This window comes from Bufo bufo, chromosome 5 (assembly GCF_905171765.1).
Source record: "Bufo bufo chromosome 5, aBufBuf1.1, whole genome shotgun sequence".
NCBI classification, from domain to species: Eukaryota; Metazoa; Chordata; class Amphibia; order Anura; family Bufonidae; genus Bufo; species Bufo bufo.
In genome coordinates, this window is record NC_053393.1 from 5,517,098 (window position 1) to 5,540,247 (window position 23,150).

At 48.7% G+C, this 23,150-nt stretch overlaps 2 protein-coding genes across 2 annotated transcripts; one reads left to right on the top strand and one right to left on the bottom strand.

Annotated features, from left to right (window-relative positions):
- Positions 1 to 5,632: 5,632 nt before the first annotated feature.
- LOC121001618 (fucolectin-5-like) lies at positions 5,633 to 8,298 on the bottom strand. Its single transcript, XM_040432781.1, has 3 exons — positions 8,220 to 8,298; positions 6,011 to 6,220; positions 5,633 to 5,913 (listed from the first exon to the last, which is right to left on the bottom strand). Exons 1-3 carry the CDS (start codon positions 8,296 to 8,298, stop codon positions 5,633 to 5,635), a joined length of 570 nt encoding a protein of 189 aa, XP_040288715.1.
- A 2,742-nt stretch (positions 8,299 to 11,040) lies between these two features.
- On the top strand, positions 11,041 to 21,044 carry LOC121001621 (the record flags this gene model as incomplete). Its single annotated transcript, XM_040432785.1, has 4 exons — positions 11,041 to 11,125; positions 17,151 to 17,608; positions 18,540 to 19,259; positions 19,770 to 21,044. Coding segments are annotated over exons 1-4 (2,538 nt in total), but the record flags the coding sequence as incomplete, so codon positions are not given.
- Between the last annotated feature and the right edge of the window lie 2,106 nt (positions 21,045 to 23,150).

Consider the following 23,150-nt stretch of genomic DNA (forward strand, 5'->3'; position numbering starts at 1 on the left):
AGTTTCCGCTGCAGGTTTTACCTCCGCCCCGCCAGTCAGTTTCTTCTGCAGGTTTTACCTCCGCTGGTCAGTTTACGCTGCAGGTTTTACCTTCGCCCCGCTGGTCAGTTTCCGCTGCAGGTTTTACCTCCGCTGGTCAGTTTACGCTGCAGGTTTTACCTCCGCTGGTCAGTTTACGCTGCAGGTTTTACCTCCGCTGGTCAGTTTACGCCTGCAGGTTTTACCTCCACACCGCCGGTCAGTTTCCACTGCAGGTTTTACCTCCACTGGTCAGTTTGCGCTGCAGGTTTTACCTTCTCCCCGCCGGTCAGTTTCCGCTGCAGGTTTTACCTCCGCCGGCCAGTTTCCTCTGCAGGTTTTACCTCCACACCGCCGGTCAGTTTCCACTGCAGGTTTTACCACCACTGGTCAGTTTCCGCTGCAGGTTTTACCTCCACACCGCCGGTCAGTTTACACTGCAGGTTTTACCTCCGCTGGTCAGTTTACGCTGCAGGTTTTACCTCCGCTGGTCAGTTTCCGCTGCAGGTTTTACCTCCACACCGCCGGTCAGTTTCCGCTGCAGGTTTTACCTCCGCCGGTCAGTTTCCGCTGCAGGTTTTACCTCCGCCGGTCAGTTTCCGCTGCAGGTTTTACCTCCGCCGGTCAGTTTCCGCTGCAGGTTTTACCTCCGCCGGTCAGTTTCCGCTGCAGGTTTTACCTCCGCCGGTAAGTTTCCGCTGCAGGTTTTACCTCCGCCGGTCAGTTTCCGCTGCAGGTTTTACCTCCGCCCCGCCAGTCAGTTTCTTCTGCAGGTTTTACCTCCGCTGGTCAGTTTACGCTGCAGGTTTTACCTTCGCCCCGCCGGTCAGTTTCCGCTGCAGGTTTTACCTCCGCTGGTCAGTTTCCGCTGCAGGTTTTACCTCCGCCGGTCAGTTTCCGCTGCAGGTTTTACCTCCGCCGGTCAGTTTCCGCTGCAGGTTTTACCTCCGCCGGTCAGTTTCCGCTGCAGGTTTTACCTCCGCCGGTCAGTTTCCGCTGCAGGTTTTACCTCCGCCGGTCAGTTTCCGCTGCAGGTTTTACCTCCGCCGGTCAGTTTCCGCTGCAGGTTTTACCTCCGCCCCGCCAGTCAGTTTCTTCTGCAGGTTTTACCTCCGCTGGTCAGTTTACGCTGCAGGTTTTACCTTCGCCCCGCCGGTCAGTTTACGCTGCAGGTTTTACCTCCGCTGGTCAGTTTCCGCTGCAGGTTTTACCTCCGCTGGTCAGTTTACGCTGCAGGTTTTACCTCCGCTGGTCAGTTTACGCCTGCAGGTTTTACCTCCACACCGCCGGTCAGTTTCCACTGCAGGTTTTACCTCCACTGGTCAGTTTGCGCTGCAGGTTTTACCTTCTCCCCGCCGGTCAGTTTCCGCTGCAGGTTTTACCTCCGCCGGCCAGTTTCCTCTGCAGGTTTTACCTCCACACCGCCGGTCAGTTTCCACTGCAGGTTTTACCTCCGCTGGTCAGTTTACGCTGCAGGTTTTACCTCCGCTGGTCAGTTTCCGCTGCAGGTTTTACCTCCACACCGCCGGTCAGTTTCCGCTGCAGGTTTTACCTCCGCCGGCCAGTTTCCGCTGCAGGTTTTACCTCCACACCGCCGGTCAGTTTACACTGCAGGTTTTACCTCCGCTGGTCAGTTTACGCTGCAGGTTTTACCTCCGCTGGTCAGTTTCCGCTGCAGGTTTTACCTCCACACCGCCGGTCAGTTTCCGCTGCAGGTTTTACCTCCGCCGGTCAGTTTCCGCTGCAGGTTTTACCTCCGCCGGTCAGTTTCCGCTGCAGGTTTTACCTCCGCCGGTCAGTTTCCGCTGCAGGTTTTACCTCCGCCGGTCAGTTTCCGCTGCAGGTTTTACCTCCGCCGGTAAGTTTCCGCTGCAGGTTTTACCTCCGCCGGTCAGTTTCCGCTGCAGGTTTTACCTCCGCCCCGCCAGTCAGTTTCTTCTGCAGGTTTTACCTCCGCTGGTCAGTTTACGCTGCAGGTTTTACCTTCGCCCCGCCGGTCAGTTTCCGCTGCAGGTTTTACCTCCGCTGGTCAGTTTACGCTGCAGGTTTTACCTCCGCTGGTCAGTTTACGCTGCAGGTTTTACCTCCGCTGGTCAGTTTCCTCTGCAGGTTTTACCTCCACACCGCCGGTCAGTTTCCACTGCAGGTTTTACCTCCACTGGTCACTTTACGCTGCAGGTTTTACCTTCTCCCCGCCGGTCAGTTTCCGCTGCAGGTTTTACCTCCACACCGCCGGTCAGTTTACACTGCAGGTTTTACCTCCGCTGGTCAGTTTACGCTGCAGGTTTTACCTCCGCTGGTCAGTTTCCGCTGCAGGTTTTACCTCCACACCGCCGGTCAGTTTCCGCTGCAGGTTTTACCTCCGCCGGTCAGTTTCCGCTGCAGGTTTTACCTCCGCCGGTCAGTTTCCGCTGCAGGTTTTACCTCCGCCGGTCAGTTTCCGCTGCAGGTTTTACCTCTGCCCCGCCGGTCAGTTTCCGCTGCAGGTTTTACCTCTGCCCCGCCAGTCAGTTTCTTCTGCAGGTTTTACCTCCTCCCCGCTGGTCAGTTTCCTCTGCAGGTTTTACCTTTGCCCTGCTGGTCAGTTTACCCTGCAGGTCAGTTTCCTCTGCAGGTTTTACCTCTGCCCCGCCAGTCAGTTTCCTCTGCAGGTTTTACCTCCACTGGTCAGTTTGCGCTGCAGGTTTTACCTTCTCCCCGCCGGTCAGTTTCCGCTGCAGGTTTTACCTCCGCCGGCCAGTTTCCTCTGCAGGTTTTACCTCCACACCGCCGGTCAGTTTCCACTGCAGGTTTTACCTCCGCTGGTCAGTTTACGCTGCAGGTTTTACCTCCGCTGGTCAGTTTCCGCTGCAGGTTTTACCTCCACACCGCCGGTCAGTTTCCGCTGCAGGTTTTACCTCCGCCGGCCAGTTTCCGCTGCAGGTTTTACCTCCACACCGCCGGTCAGTTTACACTGCAGGTTTTACCTCCGCTGGTCAGTTTACGCTGCAGGTTTTACCTCCGCTGGTCAGTTTCCGCTGCAGGTTTTACCTCCACACCGCCGGTCAGTTTCCGCTGCAGGTTTTACCTCCGCCGGTCAGTTTCCGCTGCAGGTTTTACCTCCGCCGGTCAGTTTCCGCTGCAGGTTTTACCTCCGCCGGTCAGTTTCCGCTGCAGGTTTTACCTCCGCCGGTCAGTTTCCGCTGCAGGTTTTACCTCCGCCGGTAAGTTTCCGCTGCAGGTTTTACCTCCGCCGGTCAGTTTCCGCTGCAGGTTTTACCTCCGCCCCGCCAGTCAGTTTCTTCTGCAGGTTTTACCTCCGCTGGTCAGTTTACGCTGCAGGTTTTACCTTCGCCCCGCCGGTCAGTTTCCGCTGCAGGTTTTACCTCCGCTGGTCAGTTTACGCTGCAGGTTTTACCTCCGCTGGTCAGTTTACGCTGCAGGTTTTACCTCCGCTGGTCAGTTTCCTCTGCAGGTTTTACCTCCACACCGCCGGTCAGTTTCCACTGCAGGTTTTACCTCCACTGGTCACTTTACGCTGCAGGTTTTACCTTCTCCCCGCCGGTCAGTTTCCGCTGCAGGTTTTACCTCCACACCGCCGGTCAGTTTACACTGCAGGTTTTACCTCCGCTGGTCAGTTTACGCTGCAGGTTTTACCTCCGCTGGTCAGTTTCCGCTGCAGGTTTTACCTCCACACCGCCGGTCAGTTTCCGCTGCAGGTTTTACCTCCGCCGGTCAGTTTCCGCTGCAGGTTTTACCTCCGCCGGTCAGTTTCCGCTGCAGGTTTTACCTCCGCCGGTCAGTTTCCGCTGCAGGTTTTACCTCCGCCGGTCAGTTTCCGCTGCAGGTTTTACCTCTGCCCCGCCAGTCAGTTTCTTCTGCAGGTTTTACCTCCTCCCCGCTGGTCAGTTTCCTCTGCAGGTTTTACCTTTGCCCTGCTGGTCAGTTTACCCTGCAGGTCAGTTTCCTCTGCAGGTTTTACCTCTGCCCCGCCAGTCAGTTTCCTCTGCAGGTTTTACCCTCACCCCGCCGGTCAGTTTACATGTTTTTTTTTTATCAGAATACAGATGCCATTTCGTCAGCACTCTGCTGCTACCTTACCGTATCTGCTAGGTGTGAACATATCCTTGGTGAGTGTTCCCGCCATTGTGTTCACAGATGGCAGATTCAGCCACATCACCCGCCTTTTTATGTTTTTCGTGCAGATGTTTTCCGCCTTTTATTTTGGGCCAAGAACAAACTGACTGCTTTTTTTCTGCAATGAGAGACTCAAAACGCTCCAGAGCAGAAAAAATCTGCAGACGGCTCTTCTGGCACATGCCGCCCCGCTCCCCCGGTATACATCCCGCAGCTGTTGCCGGCCGCCCGGATAATCCGGCACGCTCACCTCCAGGCAGATTCAATGGGGCCCGGGGCGATGAGACTTAATGATCCGCATCTCATCCAATGTGACAGTAATCCCACTGCTGAATCCTCGGCTCAGGTGCCAGGATGTGACCAGGCAACACCAGCGGATGCCAACATATCAGTCAGCGCCAATCCCCCCCCCCCCCCAACTGCTGGGAATGGTCTTAAAGGGCCGGTGTCCTCTACATGTCCTGAAACTTACCAGTTTTAGTTTAACCTTTAGACCTCTGCTGGCAGTCAGTGAATGTGAACACCTAGATGATGGAGTCGAAGAACTGTTCACCTCTGCTGAAGGGTTACAATGTGTCAGCGCAGGTGCGGTATTCTCAGCTCACCTGCAGACATAAATAATGCCGCCATATACTGGAGCAAGACACAGAGGGATCGGGAACATAGTAACCTAGTACATAAGGCCGAAAAAAGACATTTGTCCATCCAGTTCGGCCTGTTATCCTGCAAGTTGATCCAGAGGAAGGCAAAAAACCCTGTGAGGTAGAAGCCAATTTTCCTCACTTTAGGGGAATAAAAAATTCCTTCCCGACTCCAATCAGGCAATCAGAATATCTCCCTGGATCAACGACCCCTCTCTAGTAGCCATAGCCTGTAATATTATTACACTCCAGAAATACATCCAGGCCCCTCTTGAATTCCTTTATTGTACTCACCATCACCACCTCCTCAGGCAGAGAGTTCCATAGTCTCACTGCTCTTACAGTATAGAGTCCATAGTCTCACTGCTCTTACAGTAAAGAGCCCATAGTCTCACTGCTCTTACAGTAAAGAGTCCATAGTCTCACTGCTCTTACAGTATAGAGTCCATAGTCTCACTGCTCTTACAGTAAAGAGTCCATAGTCTCACTGCTCTTACAGTAAAGAGTCCATAGTCTCACTGCTCTTACAGTAAAGAGTCCATAGTCTCACTGCTCTTACCGTAAAGAGTCCATAGTCTCACTGCTCTTACAGTATAGAGTACATAGTCTCACTGCTCTTACAGTAAAGAGTCCATAGTCTCACTGCTCTTACAGTAAAGAATCCTCTTCTATGTTTGTGTACAAAGCTTCTTTCCTCCAGACGCAGAGGATGTCCCCTCGTCACAGTCACAGTCCTGGGGATAAATAGATGATGGGAGTGATCTCTGTACTGACCCCTGATATATTTATACATAGTAATTAGATCTCCCCTCAGTCGTCTTTTTTCTAACGTGAATAACCCTAATTTTGATAATCTTTCAGGGAACATTGACTTTATTCCCATCGTGAGCATCGTCCACAAGCGGGACACCAAACACCTCCGCCTCACACAGCAACAGGTATTCGCTGCGGCTGGGCATGACGATGGAGACGTAGCGTCCCTCTATACTGTAGTAGCAGTAGCTTTCTTTTGAGATGTCCTGGACAGTGGCGCACCTAAGAGAGACAAAACCACAAAACGCTACATGGAGTCTACACGACCATCCGCCTTCCTGTATGTGGTAGTAACTGCTGTACGTAAAGTCACCCAAGGGCGGCACTATTCAGCCATGTTGTATACCCCGGCGGCTCCTCAGCCACTGAACTCACAGTTTACTCATGTTGTAGTGGTCGGAGTTTCCAATTCAGATCTGGGCTCCGAGCAGCAGTCCTGGCGAGGCGGATCCTGCCAATCTTGTGGGGTCTTTTCAGGTCCAGCCTCCACCAGGCTGGCTTGTTGTATCCCGTGTGTGTACAGAAGCCTGCAGAGAAGAACCCTCTGCGGACACCATCCACTGCGAGTTTCGGGTTCCCTCCTGTGTACACCAAGCTCTGGCAGACGGTGGCGTTCAGTGCAACATTTCTCTCTACAATAAGAGAATTCGGATACAAATACGACTGCGAGAATCAAGACTGAGCCCCCACAGCACCCATAAAAAGTATTGGGGCCACAGCCAAGGGGAGGGGGAGCGCAGGGGCCACAGCTGAGGGGATAGATATAGGAGGTTGTATGATGTAGCAAACAGCAGCATATGTCTTGTGACTGGGGGTCAGGCCTCCACCACTCTGCAGATATGGGAATCTAAGAAGTTGATCTCAGCTGAACTTCATTGTACAACCCTTGCAGAATATTACAAGCGCAAGACGATCCCCAGGGGACTACGAGTCCATCTTCGTCTGACCTTGTTCCCTACCAATACCGAATATTGCAACAAATTCAAAACCATTCTAAATAAATGTTCATTGGACATCATTATACTCAACATTGAGTTCCTGCAGACAGCAATACAAGAGTCCAAAGAGAAACTCAAGACCATCGAGACACAACTATTATCTACTACCTCCACTTCTGAATGGTCCGAATTAAAAAAGAAGATTGACAAAATACTAGAAGAACACAAAAAATACTTGGAAAACACTAAATGCACCAAGTTCATTCGCGAAGGGATGACCATCAACTAAACAGAATCTACCGGTGGCAATAGCAAGATACATTCAAAAGAATACGGCTACACCGCCTACACAGACTATGGTTCCTTCTCCTCAGGCAGCGAAAGATCCATAGGCTATCGTCAATAGCGGGTTTTTTTCGCATACGGGGCCCATCGGCCAAGAAGAAGAACCAACGCATACGCCGAGGGAGGGGCACCCATCGACCCAAATTCCGCCGGAATACAGACTCAATCACAGGTAGGAACCTTGTCGTGAACATTTCATCTCGAACTCTATCACCAGCTGAACTAAACGTACTATCTAAAAGTCTGTCATTTAGTCCATATGACAACCTACGTCACTTTTCCCTAGAGCAAGAACTTCAAAGCCCGTTTTTCACAACACCATACACCACCTCCAGTCTCCACATCCCCAACCACGCTGTCCATTAAATCATTAGGCTTAAAAAATAAAAGTAACTTCATGCCTCCCAAAACTTACCATGGGGTCAAGGCCTTTATCGATCTTATGAATTGTGAAATCAACACAAACATCTCAGCGCTAAAACAAGGCATTCTACACACCCCAAAATACTTGAAAAGTGAAGAACACATTGCCCTTAATACACTCCAACTCGATAAATCTATTACCATTACACCTGCCAACAAAGGTGGCGCAATAGTCGTAATGGACACTTCAGCCTACATTCAGGAAATAAAAAGACAGTTGACAGACACGAACAAGTTCTTTATAACCCCACCTTTCAACTTAAAGGATATCACCTCTTTCCTAGACCACCATCTTCAAATAGGGACTATTGACAAAGCAACATACACGTACCTACTCAACGAAAACCCCATTCTACCAGTATTTTATACATTACACAAAATTCACAAAAACTTAACCCATCCACCGGGAAGACCAATTGTAGTCTCCACAGATTCTTTACGCCCACCTTTTATCTATATTTTTGGAGAAAATACTAACTCCCCTAATCAAAGAAACACGTTCCTTCCTTTTAGACATCCCACTTTCTGTCTGTTAACTCAAATCTCAAACATTCCGCCTGAAAGCATACTTGTGACACTTGACGTCAATAGCCTATATACCTAAATCTCCCACGAGAAAGGCTTTTTAGCCAATACATCGCTCCTGCTAACCTCAGAACTATCTCCATCAGCCCAAACTTTCTGCATACAACTGTTACGCTTTGTTTTACAACATAATTACTTTGTTTGTTGATGACTTCTACATCCAAAGAAAAGGGACCGTGATGGGCGCGAATGTAGCGCCACTGTATGCTAACACATTCATGGCTAAGTTTGAAAATGATTGGGAATATCCAAACAACTTATTCCAAACACATGCTTTAGTCTGGCACAGATACATCGACGATGTATTCTGCATTTGGAAGGGCGACGTAATCTCCTTTACCGACTTTCTCCATTACATAAATGGGGTAGACCAAGATCTGCGATTCACACTCCATCAGCTTTTTGGACACCGTGATCATAAAAACATCTCAGGGCACATTAACTCCCGACCTCTATACAAAACCCACCAATCGAAATACACTGCTCCATTACTCAAGCTGCCACCCGCACACTACAAAAAAGTCCTTACCACGATCTCAATTCCAAAGAGTTGCCAGTATCGTGAAAGAGCCTCCTCTCCGCAATCAACGTTTGAACGAGATGTCCCAAAAATTTGAGGATAGGGGCTATCCTACATCCTTACTTAAAAAGGAACAATTCCTTGTCCCACATATACCATCCACAAACAAGGTGACTCCCCCCTTGCCCCTCCTCCCACTGGTTGTCACTTACCATCCCATGATACAGAGAATTCAGTCTATAATACAGAAACATTGGCCCCTCCTTCAACAATCATACCCAGACATTCCAGAATTTCAGAACCCCATACGAATGTGCTATAAAAGACCTCAGAACCTCGAAGACAAACTTGTACAGGCTGACGTTGGTCCTCTTAAAGGGTTTCTACCACTTCGTTTTCACATAATTAGCTTTCAGACACTAGCGATCCGCTAGTGTCTGCTCTACCAAACAATCCTAATATAATAGCTTTTTGTGCAGCCGTTTCGCAAAAAAACGAACTTATATTGATATGCTAATGAGCCTATATGTGCTATGCGGGCGTCTTTTCAGCACCTAGAGGCTCGCTCTACCTTCACCAAATGCCGCCCAGTGCGTCCCTCCAGCCCGACCATCTCCTCCGGAATGCGATCCTCCCTGTGAGCCAGCGGACGAATTCTCGCGCATGTGCCGTGCGCGTCTGTATTCTGAGCATGCGCAGTGAATGTCTGACCGCTCCCTGCTCAGACATCTCCACTGCGCCTGCGCCGATGACGTCATAGTGCTCCGAGGAACAGGCCCAGTGGAGATGTCTGTGCAGAAAGCGGTCAGACATTAATTGCGCCTGCGCCGAATACAGACGCGCACGGCACATGCACGAGAATTCGTCCGCTGGCTCACAGGGAGGATCGCATTCCAGAGGAGATGGGCGGGCTGGAGGGACGCGCTGGGCGGCATTTTGTGAAGGTAGACTGAGCCTCTAGGTGCTGAAAAGACGCCCGCATAGCACCTAGAGGCTCATTAGCATATCAATATAAGTTCGTTTTTTAGCGAAACGGCTGCACTAAAAGCTATTATTATAGCATTGTTTGGTAGAGCAGACCCTAGCGGATCGCTAGTGTCTGAAAGCTAATTATGTGAAAATGAAGTGGTAGAAACCCTTTAACCCCTTAAACCCGCCCTAAAACAAATGACATTGGCACCCTTAAACCCACCCTAAAACAAATGACATTGGCACCCTTAAACCCACCCTAAAACAAATGACATTGGCACCCTTAAACCCGCCCTAAAACAGATGACATTGGCACCCAAAAAACATATCCCTGTCTCAATTGCGCGCAATGCACAAACGTCATCAAAGGCAACATAATCATACATCCCCACTCAGGTAAAGTTTACCATCCAAAAGGCTTTTTCATATGCACTTCGTCTTATGTAGTCTACTTAATCAAGTGTCCGTGTGGCCTCGCATACGTGGGCAAAACCACCCAAAGTGTGCGAGATCGCATCTCCAAACACAAATCTGACATTCACTGCCACAAAACTGAACAGCCCATTCCACACCATTTCATCTCTGCAAAACACCAAATCAATCAACTTAAATTCCAGTCACTCCTGCGAGACGTGGAGGTAACCGGACCATACACTTGAAACAAAAGGAAGCCTTTTGGATATTTGAACTTAACACCCTCACACCACGGGGACTAGATAGAGACTTTTTGATATCTGTATCTTATGACTAACGCCTTTTGTGATGAATCTGTTTATTTCATCAAGAGTTTACCGAAATGTGCGGTTTTTTGATATGTTATTCTAATGTTCTCTGTCACTAATTCTATTTACTTTTTATTTCCCACAGACGAAATGATCCCAGTCAGACAGGTAGTATCTGATCTAACAAAATAAGTATAGATCAATCAATATAGATTATACTTCATAACTTAGTGTATACATGGATCATTATATGTTTCCCTCATTAGCGTACCACCATTTGACTATAACTTCCTTATTTACATCTCTACAGCATCCTCTGGGCCCATAACATTTCTTCCTTTAGTACATAAGCTACCATACACCCAGTACACAGTGTGCCAGTTCCCACTCTGCACATCTGACCCTTACTGCGCATGCGTGTGATGACGTAAGGTACTGGTCCCAGTATAATTATGGAGATAATTATGACACTTTTATGATGTAACATCTTTACGTGACTATTTTCTTTTCTCTTGTCTATAAAAATTTTTGGCCGTGAACAAGGTCTGAGTGCAGACCGAAACGTTGGCCGGTGGCTAAAATATAATCATATTTGGATGGATTAATAAATAAGTTTGCAACAGAAAATACGAGTGTCGTGGTCCTTTCTATATCTTATGAGCTTTAAAACTACCACTGAGGACCGCCTACATCCCAGAGGTGTGCCGTTCCGAATTCCACCACTCTGCAGCCCTGGATTATGTTTGTGTCAGTTTGCACTGCTATAGTATTCTATTCATGCGCCAGGATGAGCAGAGCTTCAGTTCCTTCCCATCAGTATCTCAGTAATGTAAATGCAGAGACGTGAAGAAGAGAATCCCAGAGGCAGATTTCAGATCGAGGATCCACTTACCATCGGCCACAATTTACAACCTTCCAGAAACTGAGGAAAAGCCAAAGCGGAGTGAATCATGGGGAGAAGCATGTCTGCAGGAGAGGAGCCTGGAGGTCCTACCACCTGGAGAAGGTACATGTGGAGATCAGCTTCAGCCCCAGGTGAGGTGAGCTGCCCAGTGATGACGGGTGCAGCCAGGACCTGGACTGGAGTCACTGGGATCCTACCCCCGCAGAGAGATCGTCCACGTCTGTCAGCTCCCGTACAGGCTCCATAGGACTCCGGGGGCACATTTACTATAGTGTTTGCGCCTGTTTTTAGGTGTAAATACGCTGTTTTAGGGCTCATGCACACTACTGTAGCCTGTAAAACGGATACTGGCCACGCGTGTTCTGCGTTTTGTGTAATGGAACGTCTTGGCCACTATAGAACAGTCCTGGGACATTTTCTATTTTTTGTGGGGCTGCGGAACGGACATAACGCGTGCTGTCCGCATCTTTTGTGGCTCCATTGAAGTGAATGGGTCTGCGTCTGACCCGCACAAAATGTGGAAAAAAAGTAAGTTTGTGTGCATGAGGCCTCAGACTCTTATTGTTGCACACAAAAGTATATATTTTTTTCCCGTTTGCGTTCTGTATACGCTGCGTATACGGAACCATTCATTTCAATGGGTCCACAAAAAAAACGGAAGGTACTCCGTATGCCTTCTGTTTCCGTTTTTCCGTTCCGTTCACAGATAGAACATGTCCTATTAGGGTCCATTCACACGTCCGTATGTGTTTTGCGGATCCGCAAAACACGGACACCAGCAATGTGCATTCCGCATTTTGCAGACCGCACATCGCCGGCACTCTCATAGAAAATGCCTTTTCTTGTCCACAATTGCGGACAAGAATAGGACATGTTCTATTTTCCCTTACGCCCATGACAGCACCCTTGAGAGACCGCCTCCATCCAGAACAGGAAACAGAAACTTTCGTGGAGAGCACTTAAAGAGGGATACCTCCCCTATGCCACCAGTTTTCTGTTTCCTGTCCTATGGATAGGACGTTTTGTGGACAGCTGGATTAGGCTGCAGGAGCCCCGCAGGCGCTTTATTATGGGGGTTACCTTTTGTGGCATAAGTCTTCTCTAGGAGCCGCCTACTAAGTCTGGGATTCATCCTTCTGGGTCCTGGATAGTTTATCGGGCCGGTATTCCTGGGCAGTCCCATCATAACCGAAAGGGGATGCTGACACGCCGGATCCTCCTGGCGGTGTTCAGGGGTCCGGGGCTTTACTCTGCCTTCCTCCCTGTCTCGAAGCTTACAGAGGCAGGGGGGGGGCGAGGTTTGAGTTATTTGCGTGCCCTAAATCCAAAGGGAGGGAATGTGCTGTGTACAAGAAAAAGCTTGCCCCTTCTTGGTCTAAGTTACTGTGTCAGCATTGTGTGAACAAAGTGGTAGAAGAGGAATCCCCATCTTTACTTCAAAGTATGAAAGATATTGTTACATCTGAAGTTTCGGATTCAATGAAAATGTTTAGGAAATGCATCCCTTCCTCGGCCTCGGGCAGAGTCACGCTAGTATAATATCCGATTTGGACTCTTCAGATGAGAATGAGCAGGGAGAAATCCTGGAAAATTCAAGCTGATCTTCAGATGAAGAAGCCATGAGCAGACCTCTATTTTCCCCTGAGGATACGGAATCCCTACTGAAAGCTATTAGAGCTACTATGAAAGTGGATGTTCTCAAGGAACCAAAGTCTGTCCAGGACATAATGTTTGGTGACCTGGGGCACAAAAGGTCAAGAGTTTTTCCTTTAAATGAAAACATAAAATATTGAATTCAAAGAGAATGGATTAAACCTGATAAGAAATTCTTTATTTCTAAGAATGTAAAAAGAAAATACCCTTTTGATGAGGGAGACTCCTCCTGTTGGAATAAGGCTCCTAAGCTTGACTCCCCTATCGGCAAAATGTCAAAAAAGGCGGCCTTACCTTTTGAGGATCTTGGTAGTTTAAAGGATCCTATGGACAGACGTGCAGAGGCATACCTTAAAAAAGCATGAGAAGCCTCGACCCAAGCATTTAAACCAAATATTGCTACTACCTCTACTGCCAGGTCGTTAAAATTATGGCTACAAGAGCTGGAGTCCCATATCCAAGGTAAAACCCCTAGGGACCAATTACTAGAAGTATTTCCTGCCATCCTTAAAGCAGTGGACTTTATTTCCGATGCTTCTGCAGATGCCTTAAAGTTAAGTGCCAGGTCAGCTGCTCTATCCAATTCTGCGAGAAAAGCTATTTGGCTTAAAGGATGGTCAGGTGACACAGGTTCAAAGAATAAACTTTGCTCTACCCCATGCCAGGGAGATTATCTCTTTGGACCTGTTTTGGATGACCTTTTAGAAAAGGCTTCTGATAACAAAAAGTGTTTTCCTGTTTCTAGACCTCCAAAAAAACGCAGGAACAAAAAACCTTACAACACAGACAGAAGGCAGAATTTTTGACAAGAAAACAAAAATGGAAAGAATAAGGGATTCCTCTTTAACACTCAATCTGCTTCAAGGTCCAAGAACAGTCTGCAATGACGATTTCTGCCCAGTGGGGGGAAACCTTCTCTATTTTTTCGGGTATGGGAAGAGATCTCGTTAAGCTCGTGGATATTAGGCATCATAAAAGACGGGTTCTGTCTAGAGTTTGCCCCCCCCCCCCCCCCCCCACCGGAAAGATTAAAAATGACAAATATAGTTCAAATTTCCGCAAGAAACCTGGCTCTAAGACAAGAAATATTTTTTCTAATAGAAAAAAGCGCCCTGGTTCCTGTTCCAGACTCTCAAAAGGGCAGGAGTTTTTATTCATCCATTTTTCTGGTACCCAAACCGGACGGGTCATTCAGGATGATCTTAAATCTGAGGGACTTGAATCATTTTCTGAAATACAAAAAATTCTAAGTGGAATCTGTACAGTCCACAATAGAGCATCTCTACAAAGACTGCGTCATGGCCACCATAGACCTAAAAGAAGCAGTATCCATGGAAGGTCAAATTCATCACTTCCAATACAAAGCGCTTCCGTTTGGAATATCCCAGGCCCCCAGACTCTTTACAAAAGTAATGGCAGAGGTTATGGCCCACATAAGAGAAAGAGACGTTCTGGTCATCTCTTATTTGGATGACCTCCTGGTGGTGGCGGAATCCGGAGATCTGCTTAACCTCTCATCTTCTGGAAGTAATAGAAATCTTGACAAAACTAGGATGGCAAATAAACTGGGATAAGTCAAATCTGATACCTTCCCAAAGATGTGTGGTTTCTGGGTCTAATCATGGATTCAGTGAACCAGTGTTGTTTTCTTCCTCAACACAAAGTATCCCAAATAAGAGAAGACGTGTGGTCCCTTGTAACCTCAAAGAATCGAACCATCAATCACGGGATAACAGTATTGGGCAGAATGACCTCCACAATACCTGCGGTCAATTGGGCCCTTTTTCGCTCCTGGTCTCTTCAGTGGCAGGGATCACTATCCCCATTAGACGCCCCACTTTCCCTGACCCCTCAGGTGATTCAATCTCTAACCTGGTGGCTAGAACCTGCAAATCTGTCTCAGGGCCTACATTGGGATCCCCAGGAGGAGATATCCATCACTACGGATGCCAGTCCGTCTGCGTGGGGCACTTATTGTCAGGGGGTATGGAGCTCGATAGAGAGCCAGGACTCCCAGAATATGAGGGACCTCAGAGCAGTCCTATTAGCGCTAAGAGAATTCCTACCCAAAATACAAGGGAAAGGAATAAAAATCTTTTCAGACAACGCCACGGTCATTTCTTATTTAAACAGGCAAGGAGGAACCAAATCAAAAAACCTTATGTCCTTAACCGCAGACATTTTCTCCCTGGTCATTCCTTACGTTCCCTTCGTCAAAGCTGTACATTTAAAGGGAGTAGAGAACAAGGTGGCAGACTTTCTAAGCAGAAACCAGTTAGATCAAGGAGAATGGTGCTTAAACCAAGAAGTCTTCAGCCAGATAATTCAACTTTGGGGTCCTCCTCAAATAGACCTCTTTGCGACCAGACAACAAAAAATGCAACCTATTCTTTTCCCTAAATCTGGAAGATTCCCCGACAGTTATAGATGCGTTCTCCCTTCCGTGGCCAAATTAGCTTCTGTACGCCTTTCCTCCTCTAAGACCCCTTCCGAGGGTATTATAGAAGTTGAGGCAGAAACGGACAAGGCTTACTCTAATCGCCCCCTTTTGGCCAAGGAGGACCTGGTTCACTTCGTTGAGGAAACTTTCCCTGACAGATCCCCCAAAAAATAATGAAAAAATATCCCTCCTTAAGTGCTCTCCACAAAAGTTCCTGTTTCCTGTCCTGGATGGAGGCGGTCTCTCAAGGGTGCTGTCATGGGCTCATGGAAAAGTGATTACCGGTAAGTAACCTTAAATTTTTTGCGGAACGGAAGTGCGGATCCGCAAATGTAGATGCAGACAGCACATTCCACCCCAATTGAAAATGAATGGGTCTGCACCTGTTCCGCAAAATTGCGGACCCATTTTGAGGACGTGTGAATGGACCCTTATTGTCCGCATAACGGACAAGGATAGTACTGTTCTATCGGGGGTCAGCTTTTCCGTTGCGCAAAAAACGGAATGCACATGGACGTCATCCGTATTTTTAGCGGATCCATTTTTTGCAGACCGCAAAATTCTGAAAAGCCATACGGTCGTGTGCAAGAGGTCTTAGTCGCATTCACTACTGAAATTGCGCTTGTTTTTGATGCTTTTGCGCCTCGTTCGACTATTTCGATTTTTCAGACTTATTCAGAAGTTTTCTAACTTTTGCGACTTTTTTTCCGACCTATTTATGTAGGTGCGCCTTTTTTGCACCTGAATTTATCTCATTTCTATTCCACACCAGTCTGGCGGACTTTTCTTCATCAGTTTTTTGCATTTAAAGCAGGACTTTCCGGGAGACATCCTGTCATATGAACCTGTCGTACTGAAAAACAACCACCAGAGGGAAGACCGATAAATCTATTCAAATTAATCAACGTCTGTGCGACTTTTAACCCCTGCTACCCCAGGCCAGTTTTCACCCTCCTGCCCAGACCATTCTTTGCCCCTTGTGTCACTTTATGTGGTAATAACTTTGGAACACTTTTACTTATCCAAGCTGTGAAGGACTTTTATGCAATTGCCTATATGCTTCAGTTTGATTCTCTCCCTGCTATTTTGAGGACTATATTGTTCGGTTCCAAATGTCAAGAATGAATGTATTCGTGTACCGGACAATGATGTTGAGATTATGTTTGTATGTGGGATAGAAAGTACTTGTGTGAAATTGTTAAGAATTGTAAATGTTCTGGCCAGCAGATAATTGAGCTGTGTGTATTGGTAAAACTCAATTGTCTAGCCTGGCCCAGAGGAGGAGTTTTAGGATAATTGAGCTGTGTGTATTCTTAAAACTCAATTATCTAGTCTGGCCCAGAGGAGGAGTTTTTGCTGCATAAATTGTGAGTTCTGTGTACCAGTAAATCAGTCTTGTTCCAGCATTAAGTTGACTCATGTGTGGATTATTCGGCGATTCCAGGGATATTCCTACTCGTGGAATATTGGGTGATTTTCTTTTATGGGAAGAAGGGAATGCTTGACGAGGATATTTTCTACTACCGTCACAATTGGTGGCAGCAGCGGGATTTTCCCTTCTACTTTCCTTTACACCAGGATTCCAAGCAGACACTGGGAACAGTGAATGGAAGGCTGGTACACCCCGCTTAAAAGAAAAACACTGAAAGAACTACTGGAAGTCCGTGGAAGGATTGCTAGCAACAAAACCAAGCGGGTCATTATAGCAGAATTAATGGAGCTAGACCAGGAGAACTTGGTTGCAGCAACGCCAGCAGTACAAGAGATGGGGACACCAGTGATTCAGGAGGAGGAATCACCAGCCAACAAGGCAATGAGAGAGAAGCTAGCATGGTTCGGTCCGAACCCAACGGCGGATGTGGTGCTGAAAGTGATGAACCTGTTAGCGGAGGAGGCTAAACAAATAAGAGACGCAGAGCTACAGTTAAAATTGGCAGCAGTCCAACAAGCAGCCGCACATTCTCCAAACAGTGAGTACAGCACAGCAGACACAAGGAAGATTCTGTTTAGCGCTTTTAAAGCTTTTGATGAAAAAGACTGTGACATTGATAATTACCTGGCAGATTTTGAGCGACAATGTAACCTGCACCGTATAGATAGAGGAGAGTGGGTCGCAATATTGTCAGGCAAACTGTCAGGCAAAGCTTCTGATGCTTTCCGGACCGTGCCAGAGCAGGAGATCCATAGCTACGACAGGGTTAAAGAAGTGCTCCTGGCTCGTTATGCAGTAACCCCAGAGTCCTACCGACAAAAGTTCAGGGACTCACGCAAAACCACGAAAGACTCTTACGTGGAATGGGCATGCCAGTTATCCCTGTCGGCCTCTAACTGGGTCAACAGCAGCCAGGCCACCTCCGCAGAGGACATTTTACAACTAATGCTCCTGGAACAATTTTACAATCACATCCAGACGGATGTCAAAGACTGGGTGAGAGATCGCAGGCCCATGACTCTACCAGAGGCCGCTAAGTTGGCGGATGAATATGCGGATACTCGCAAGACGAACCCGGTCACACCACGGGTACAACCTCCACGACCAACGGTGCCCTCACACCCACCAGCCGCTAGATACCAACCTCCTAACAGACCGGTGACATCTAGCCCTCGCTATCCACGCCAGGAGGACAATGAACAACGCTGCTTCCGGTGCAAACAGCTGGGTCAATACAAGCAGAATTGCCCCATGGACAACAACACCAGGTCAAATTGGTCTCGACCTGGGTACCGCCCACCAGCAGCAGCCCATTGTGTAGACTCGGCTTGGGATCCCCAGGAACTGGGTCAGGAAGAACCATTGGGCACCCTTTACGAAGCCCTCATGGTACAATCTGTTATTACGGACAACAGGAAACACCATTGTCAGCTGGTCATGGTTAACGGAAAAAACCGCCCGGGGATTAAGAGACAGTGGGGCAACCATCACGTTGGTACAAAGACACCTTATTAAGGCATCAGAGAAACCGGGGAAATCAATTGCTGTGAGAGTGGCAGGGGGAGCAGTATACCGTATTCCTACTGCACAGGTACACCTAGACTGGGGTGCGGGAGCTGGCAATGTTCATGTGGGCGTCATGAAAGACTTACCTTCTGAAGTCATCCTGGGCAACGACATTGGCCCCCTGACTTCGGCGTTCGCCTCTACCCCCGCTCAGGAGGCCCACGCAGTAACCACCAGAGCACAAAGTCGCGCTGCCGAGAGCCATCCGCTTCCTACTGAGACCCAGGTAAGCCAACCCAACCTACCCTTGACTGTAGAACCCCTACCCTGGGACACCCCAGAGGATTTTGGGCGGGAGGTGACCGGAGACCCTTCCCTCAGAAAGTATCGAGAGAAAGCCAGGAGGGGCCAAGGGGGGTTAGAGAAGGAGCAATTTATCTGGGAGGAAGGCCGCTTGTACAGGCTCACCGAGACCCGGGGTAATACACCAGGGCCTAAGCAAAAACGCCAGCTGGTAGTTCCCCGGAAATACCGCCAGGAGTTATTGAGGATTGGGCACGACGTACCCTTGGCAGGCCATTTGGGAATACGCAAGACAGGGTATCGGATAACCCAGAACTTCTTCTGGCCTGGGGTGTCCGACGACGTCAGGGCGTATTGTCAAACGTGCGAGGTATGCCAACGTATAGGTAAAAAGGGAGACCACCCAAAGGCTAAACTAGTTTCCATGCCCATTATTGAAGAACCGTTCACAAGGGTAGCCGTGGACATTATAGGGCCCCTGGCCCAACCTAGCCGTTCCGGCAAGCGGTATATACTCACCATAGTAGACTACGCCACCCGTTACCCCGAAGCGGTAGCTCTCTCTAACATACAGGCTGAGACCGTAGCAGAGGCCCTAGTTAAAGTATTTTCCCGAGTAGGCTTTCCCAAGGAGGTTCTGTCCGACCAAGGTACCCAATTCACGGCCGAGGTAACCCAGCAGATATGGAAAACCTGTGGAGTTAAATCCCTGACTAGCTCCCCATACCATCCCCAGACTAACGGCCTGTGCGAGCGCTTCAACGGAACGCTAAAGCAAATGTTGAAGTCGTTCACGGGGGCATACAAGGATTGGGAGCGATTCCTGCCACACCTTCTCTTTGCCTACCGAGAGGTGCCGCAGGAATCGACCGGATTCTCACCCTTCGAACTTCTCTATGGGAGGCGGGTGAGGGGGCCCTTAGATCTCATCAAGGATCACTGGGAGGGGCAGACAGAGATTGAGGGGACCCCGGTTGTACCTTATGTCCTGGAGCTGAGGGACCGCATGGAGGAATTAGCCCAGACAGTGCGAGAGAACCTCCGGGCGGCCCAACAGCGCCAGAGGGTATGGTATGACCGACGGGCTAGGCACCGGAGCTTTCAGATAGGCCAAAAGGTCATGGTATTAAGGCCGGTCCGAACAGACAAGCTCCAGGCCGCCTGGCAGGGCCCCTATAAAGTTATAGGACAGATATGCGACACTACCTACACGATAGCCAGCTGCGAGGATGAAGGTGTGAAACGAACCTTTCACATCAACATGCTCAAGGCCTATCAGGAACGGGCAGAGGAGGTAGCCGCTATCTGTGCACCAGCAGGAGAAGACACAGAGACCCTACCCCTTCCTGACCTATTGGGCAGTAACGAAGGGATGACCCAGATAAAGAAAGTCCAGCTAGGTGAAGAGCTGGAGCCGCAAGAGCGGGATCAAGCTGTCCGCTTACTAGAAACAAAACAGGCCACATTCTCTCAGGAGCCTGGATACACACTCCTAGCCATACACAAGGTAGAGACTCCAGGACAGGCACCCCTGAGACAGCCTCCCTACCGTATCCCCGAAGCAGTCCGGGAAGGGATGCGGAAGGAGATAGATGAGATGCTTCGGCTAGGCGTAATCGAACCCTCAGAAAGTCCTTGGGCCTCGCCGGTAGTCTTAGTGCCAAAGAAGGATGGGACAACCCGCTTCTGTGTAGATTACCGGCGCCTCAATGACAAGACAGTTACGGACGCCTATCCGATGCCACGGATGGACGAGCTGCTTGACCGTATCTCTGCAGGGAAGTATCTGACCACAATAGACCTATGCAAGGGATATTGGCAGATTCCCCTAGCAGAAGATGCCATACCCAAGTCGGCCTTCATCACCCCGTTCGGCCTATACCAATTCCGGGTTATGCCGTTCGGGATGAAGAACGCCCCGGCCACCTTCCAACGGATGGTGGATCAGTTACTTAGGGGTCTCCAGAGCTTTGCAGGCGCTTACCTGGATGACATCGCCATCCACAGCGATACCTGGGAAGCGCACCTAGAGCACGTAGGGGTAGTATTAGATAGGATCAGGGGGGCCGGGCTGACCCTGAAACCCGACAAATGTCACTTGGGTATGGGCGAGGTACAATATTTGGGCCACCGAGTAGGATGTGGTAAGCAACGGCCGGAGCCGGCTAAGATCGAGGCCGTTGCCAATTGGCCCACTCCCCACACCAAGACACAAGTCATGGCTTTCTTAGGCACAGCCGGCTATTACAGACGCTTTGTACCCGACTATAGTGCCCTGGCCAAACCCCTGACCGACTTGACCAAAAAGAAGCTACCCCGACAAGTCCTGTGGTCCCCGGAATGCGAGGTGGCTTTCCAAGCATTAAAGACTGCTCTGGTTAATGCTCCGGTGTTGGTTACCCCAGATCCTAACAAAAGATTTATTGTCCATACAGACGCTTCAATGTTTGGACTGGGGGCAGTACTAAGCCAGATCGGGGAGGATGGAGGAGAGCACCCGGTGGCATACCTGAGTCGGAAGCTGTTGCCAAGGGAGGTCAGTTATGCCACCATTGAAAAAGAGTGTTTGGCCTTGGTATGGGCACTCAAAAAGCTCACACCTTACCTTTATGGCCGGGCGTTCACTCTCATCACCGATCACAACCCCTTGGTGTGGCTTAACCGGGTTTCAGGGGACAACGCCCGTTTGCTACGCTGGAGCTTGGCCTTACAGCCCTATGACTTTACGATTCATTATCGCCCAGGCAAGCAAAACGGGAATGCCGATGGATTGTCACGCCAAACGGATTTAACCTCGGACTAAAAGCTCTGAACCCGTCAACCCTACTGGACCAGGAAAGGTCCAACCGAGTTGCCGGAGCAGGGAGAAAAAGGGGGGCCATTGTGAAGGACTTTTATGCAATTGCCTATATGCTTCAGTTTGATTCTCTCCCTGCTATTTTGAGGACTATATTGTTCGGTTCCAAATGTCAAGAATGAATGTATTCGTGTACCGGACAATGATGTTGAGATTATGTTTGTATGTGGGATAGAAAGTACTTGTGTGAAATTGTTAAGAATTGTAAATGTTCTGGCCAGCAGATAATTGAGCTGTGTGTATTGGTAAAACTCAATTGTCTAGCCTGGCCCAGAGGAGGAGTTTTAGGATAATTGAGCTGTGTGTATTCTTAAAACTCAATTATCTAGTCTGGCCCAGAGGAGGAGTTTTTGCTGCATAAATTGTGAGTTCTGTGTACCAGTAAATCAGTCTTGTTCCAGCATTAAGTTGACTCATGTGTGGATTATTCGGCGATTCCAGGGATATTCCTACTCGTGGAATATTGGGTGATTTTCTTTTATGGGAAGAAGGGAATGCTTGACGAGGATATTTTCTACTACCGTCACACAAGCCACTCTGAGATTGTTGTGAGTCAATATATTTCAACAATTTTCAAAATTTCAATTTCTCTGCTTTTAAAACATAAAGTGATGCCTCAAAAAATATTTATTACTTAACATTCCCCATATGTCTACTTTATGTTGGCATCATTTTGAAAATGTAATTTTTTATTTTTTTTTAGGACATTAGACGCTTAGAAATTTGGAAGCAATTCTTTACATTTTTAAGGAAATTTCCAAAACCCACTTGTTTAAGGACCAGTTCAGTTATGAAGTCAACTAAGGCTAGGGCTACACGACGACATTTGTCGCGCAACACTTTTTATAACGATAGGCTATGGTGTCGCACAGCGACATACTGCGACACAACAGTCGCAAAAAACCCATCCAAGATGGATGCATGTAGCAGAGTAGTTGTGCCCTATGTGTCGCGCGACTTATTGTCGTCGTGTAGCCCTAGCCTACCACTACTGAAACTGCGCCCCTCAAACTATTCAAAACTGATTTTACAAATTTTGTTAACCCTTTAGGTGTTCCACAAGAATTCAAGGAAAATGGGGATGAAATTAAAAAATTTAACTTTTTTGGCAGATTTTCCATTTTAATAAAAAAAACATCTGTAACACAGCAAGGGAACAGCCCAAATATATCTCAATATCTGTTACCCTGAGGCCTCTTGCACACGAATGTGTGCTGCCCGTACTGTGGACCGCAAAATGCGCTCTGCAATGCACGAGCACCGACCGTGGGGCAGCCGCATGCGGATTGTGACCCAATTCACTTGAATGAGGTCCGCGATCCGTCCGTTCCGCAAAAAGATAGAACAGAACACCACAGAAGCACCCCGTAGTGCTTCCGTTTCGTGGTTCCGTTCCGTTCCACACCGCATCTCCGGATTTGCGGACCCATTAAAGCGAATGGGTCCGCATCTGTGATGCGCACTGCACACGGCCGGTGTCCCGTGTATTTCGGACCCGCTGTATGCAGGCCTTAATACGGCCACAGGGGATACACGGTCGTGTGCTAGAGGCCTGATTCTGCAGTTTACAGAAGCCGCCCACATGTGGTCATAAACTGCTGTAAGGCCCCTTGCAGACGAGCGTTCCTCCCGCAGCGAGTCCGCATCGCAGCTCCTGGCCTGACCTCCCAGCACTGACAGGATTCACATAGCATCATAAATCAATATAATGCTATGTGACCCCCGGTAGCGCTGGAAGGTCAGGCCTGGAGCAGCGTTGCGGACTCGCTGCAGGAGGAACGCTCGTCTGCATGGGGCCTAAGGGTGCAGAAGGGAAGGAGCGCCATATGATTTTTGGAAGGCAGGTTTCGCTAGTCTGATTTTTAGACACCATGTCCCATTTGAAGCCCCCTGATGCACCCTGCAGTAGAAACTCCCAAAAAGTGGAAACTACGGGATAAGGTGACAGTTTTTTTTTTTTTTTTA

What these genes read in the sequence shown, in the direction of transcription:
- LOC121001618 (XM_040432781.1), bottom strand. Translation starts at nt 8,298, where the DNA reads ATGATCACGGTGTCCAAAAAGCTGATGGAGTGTGAATCGCAGATCTTG. An exon ending in TTATGTAATGGAGAAAGTCG is followed by an intron (nt 6,221 to 8,219) that starts GTAAAGGAGATT and finishes CTCTTATTGTAG; the next exon opens with AGAGAAATGTTGCACTGAAC. An exon ending in CGCCAGGACTGCTGCTCGGA is followed by an intron (nt 5,914 to 6,010) that starts GCCCAGATCTGA and finishes ATGGCTGAATAG; the next exon opens with TGCCGCCCTTGGGTGACTTT.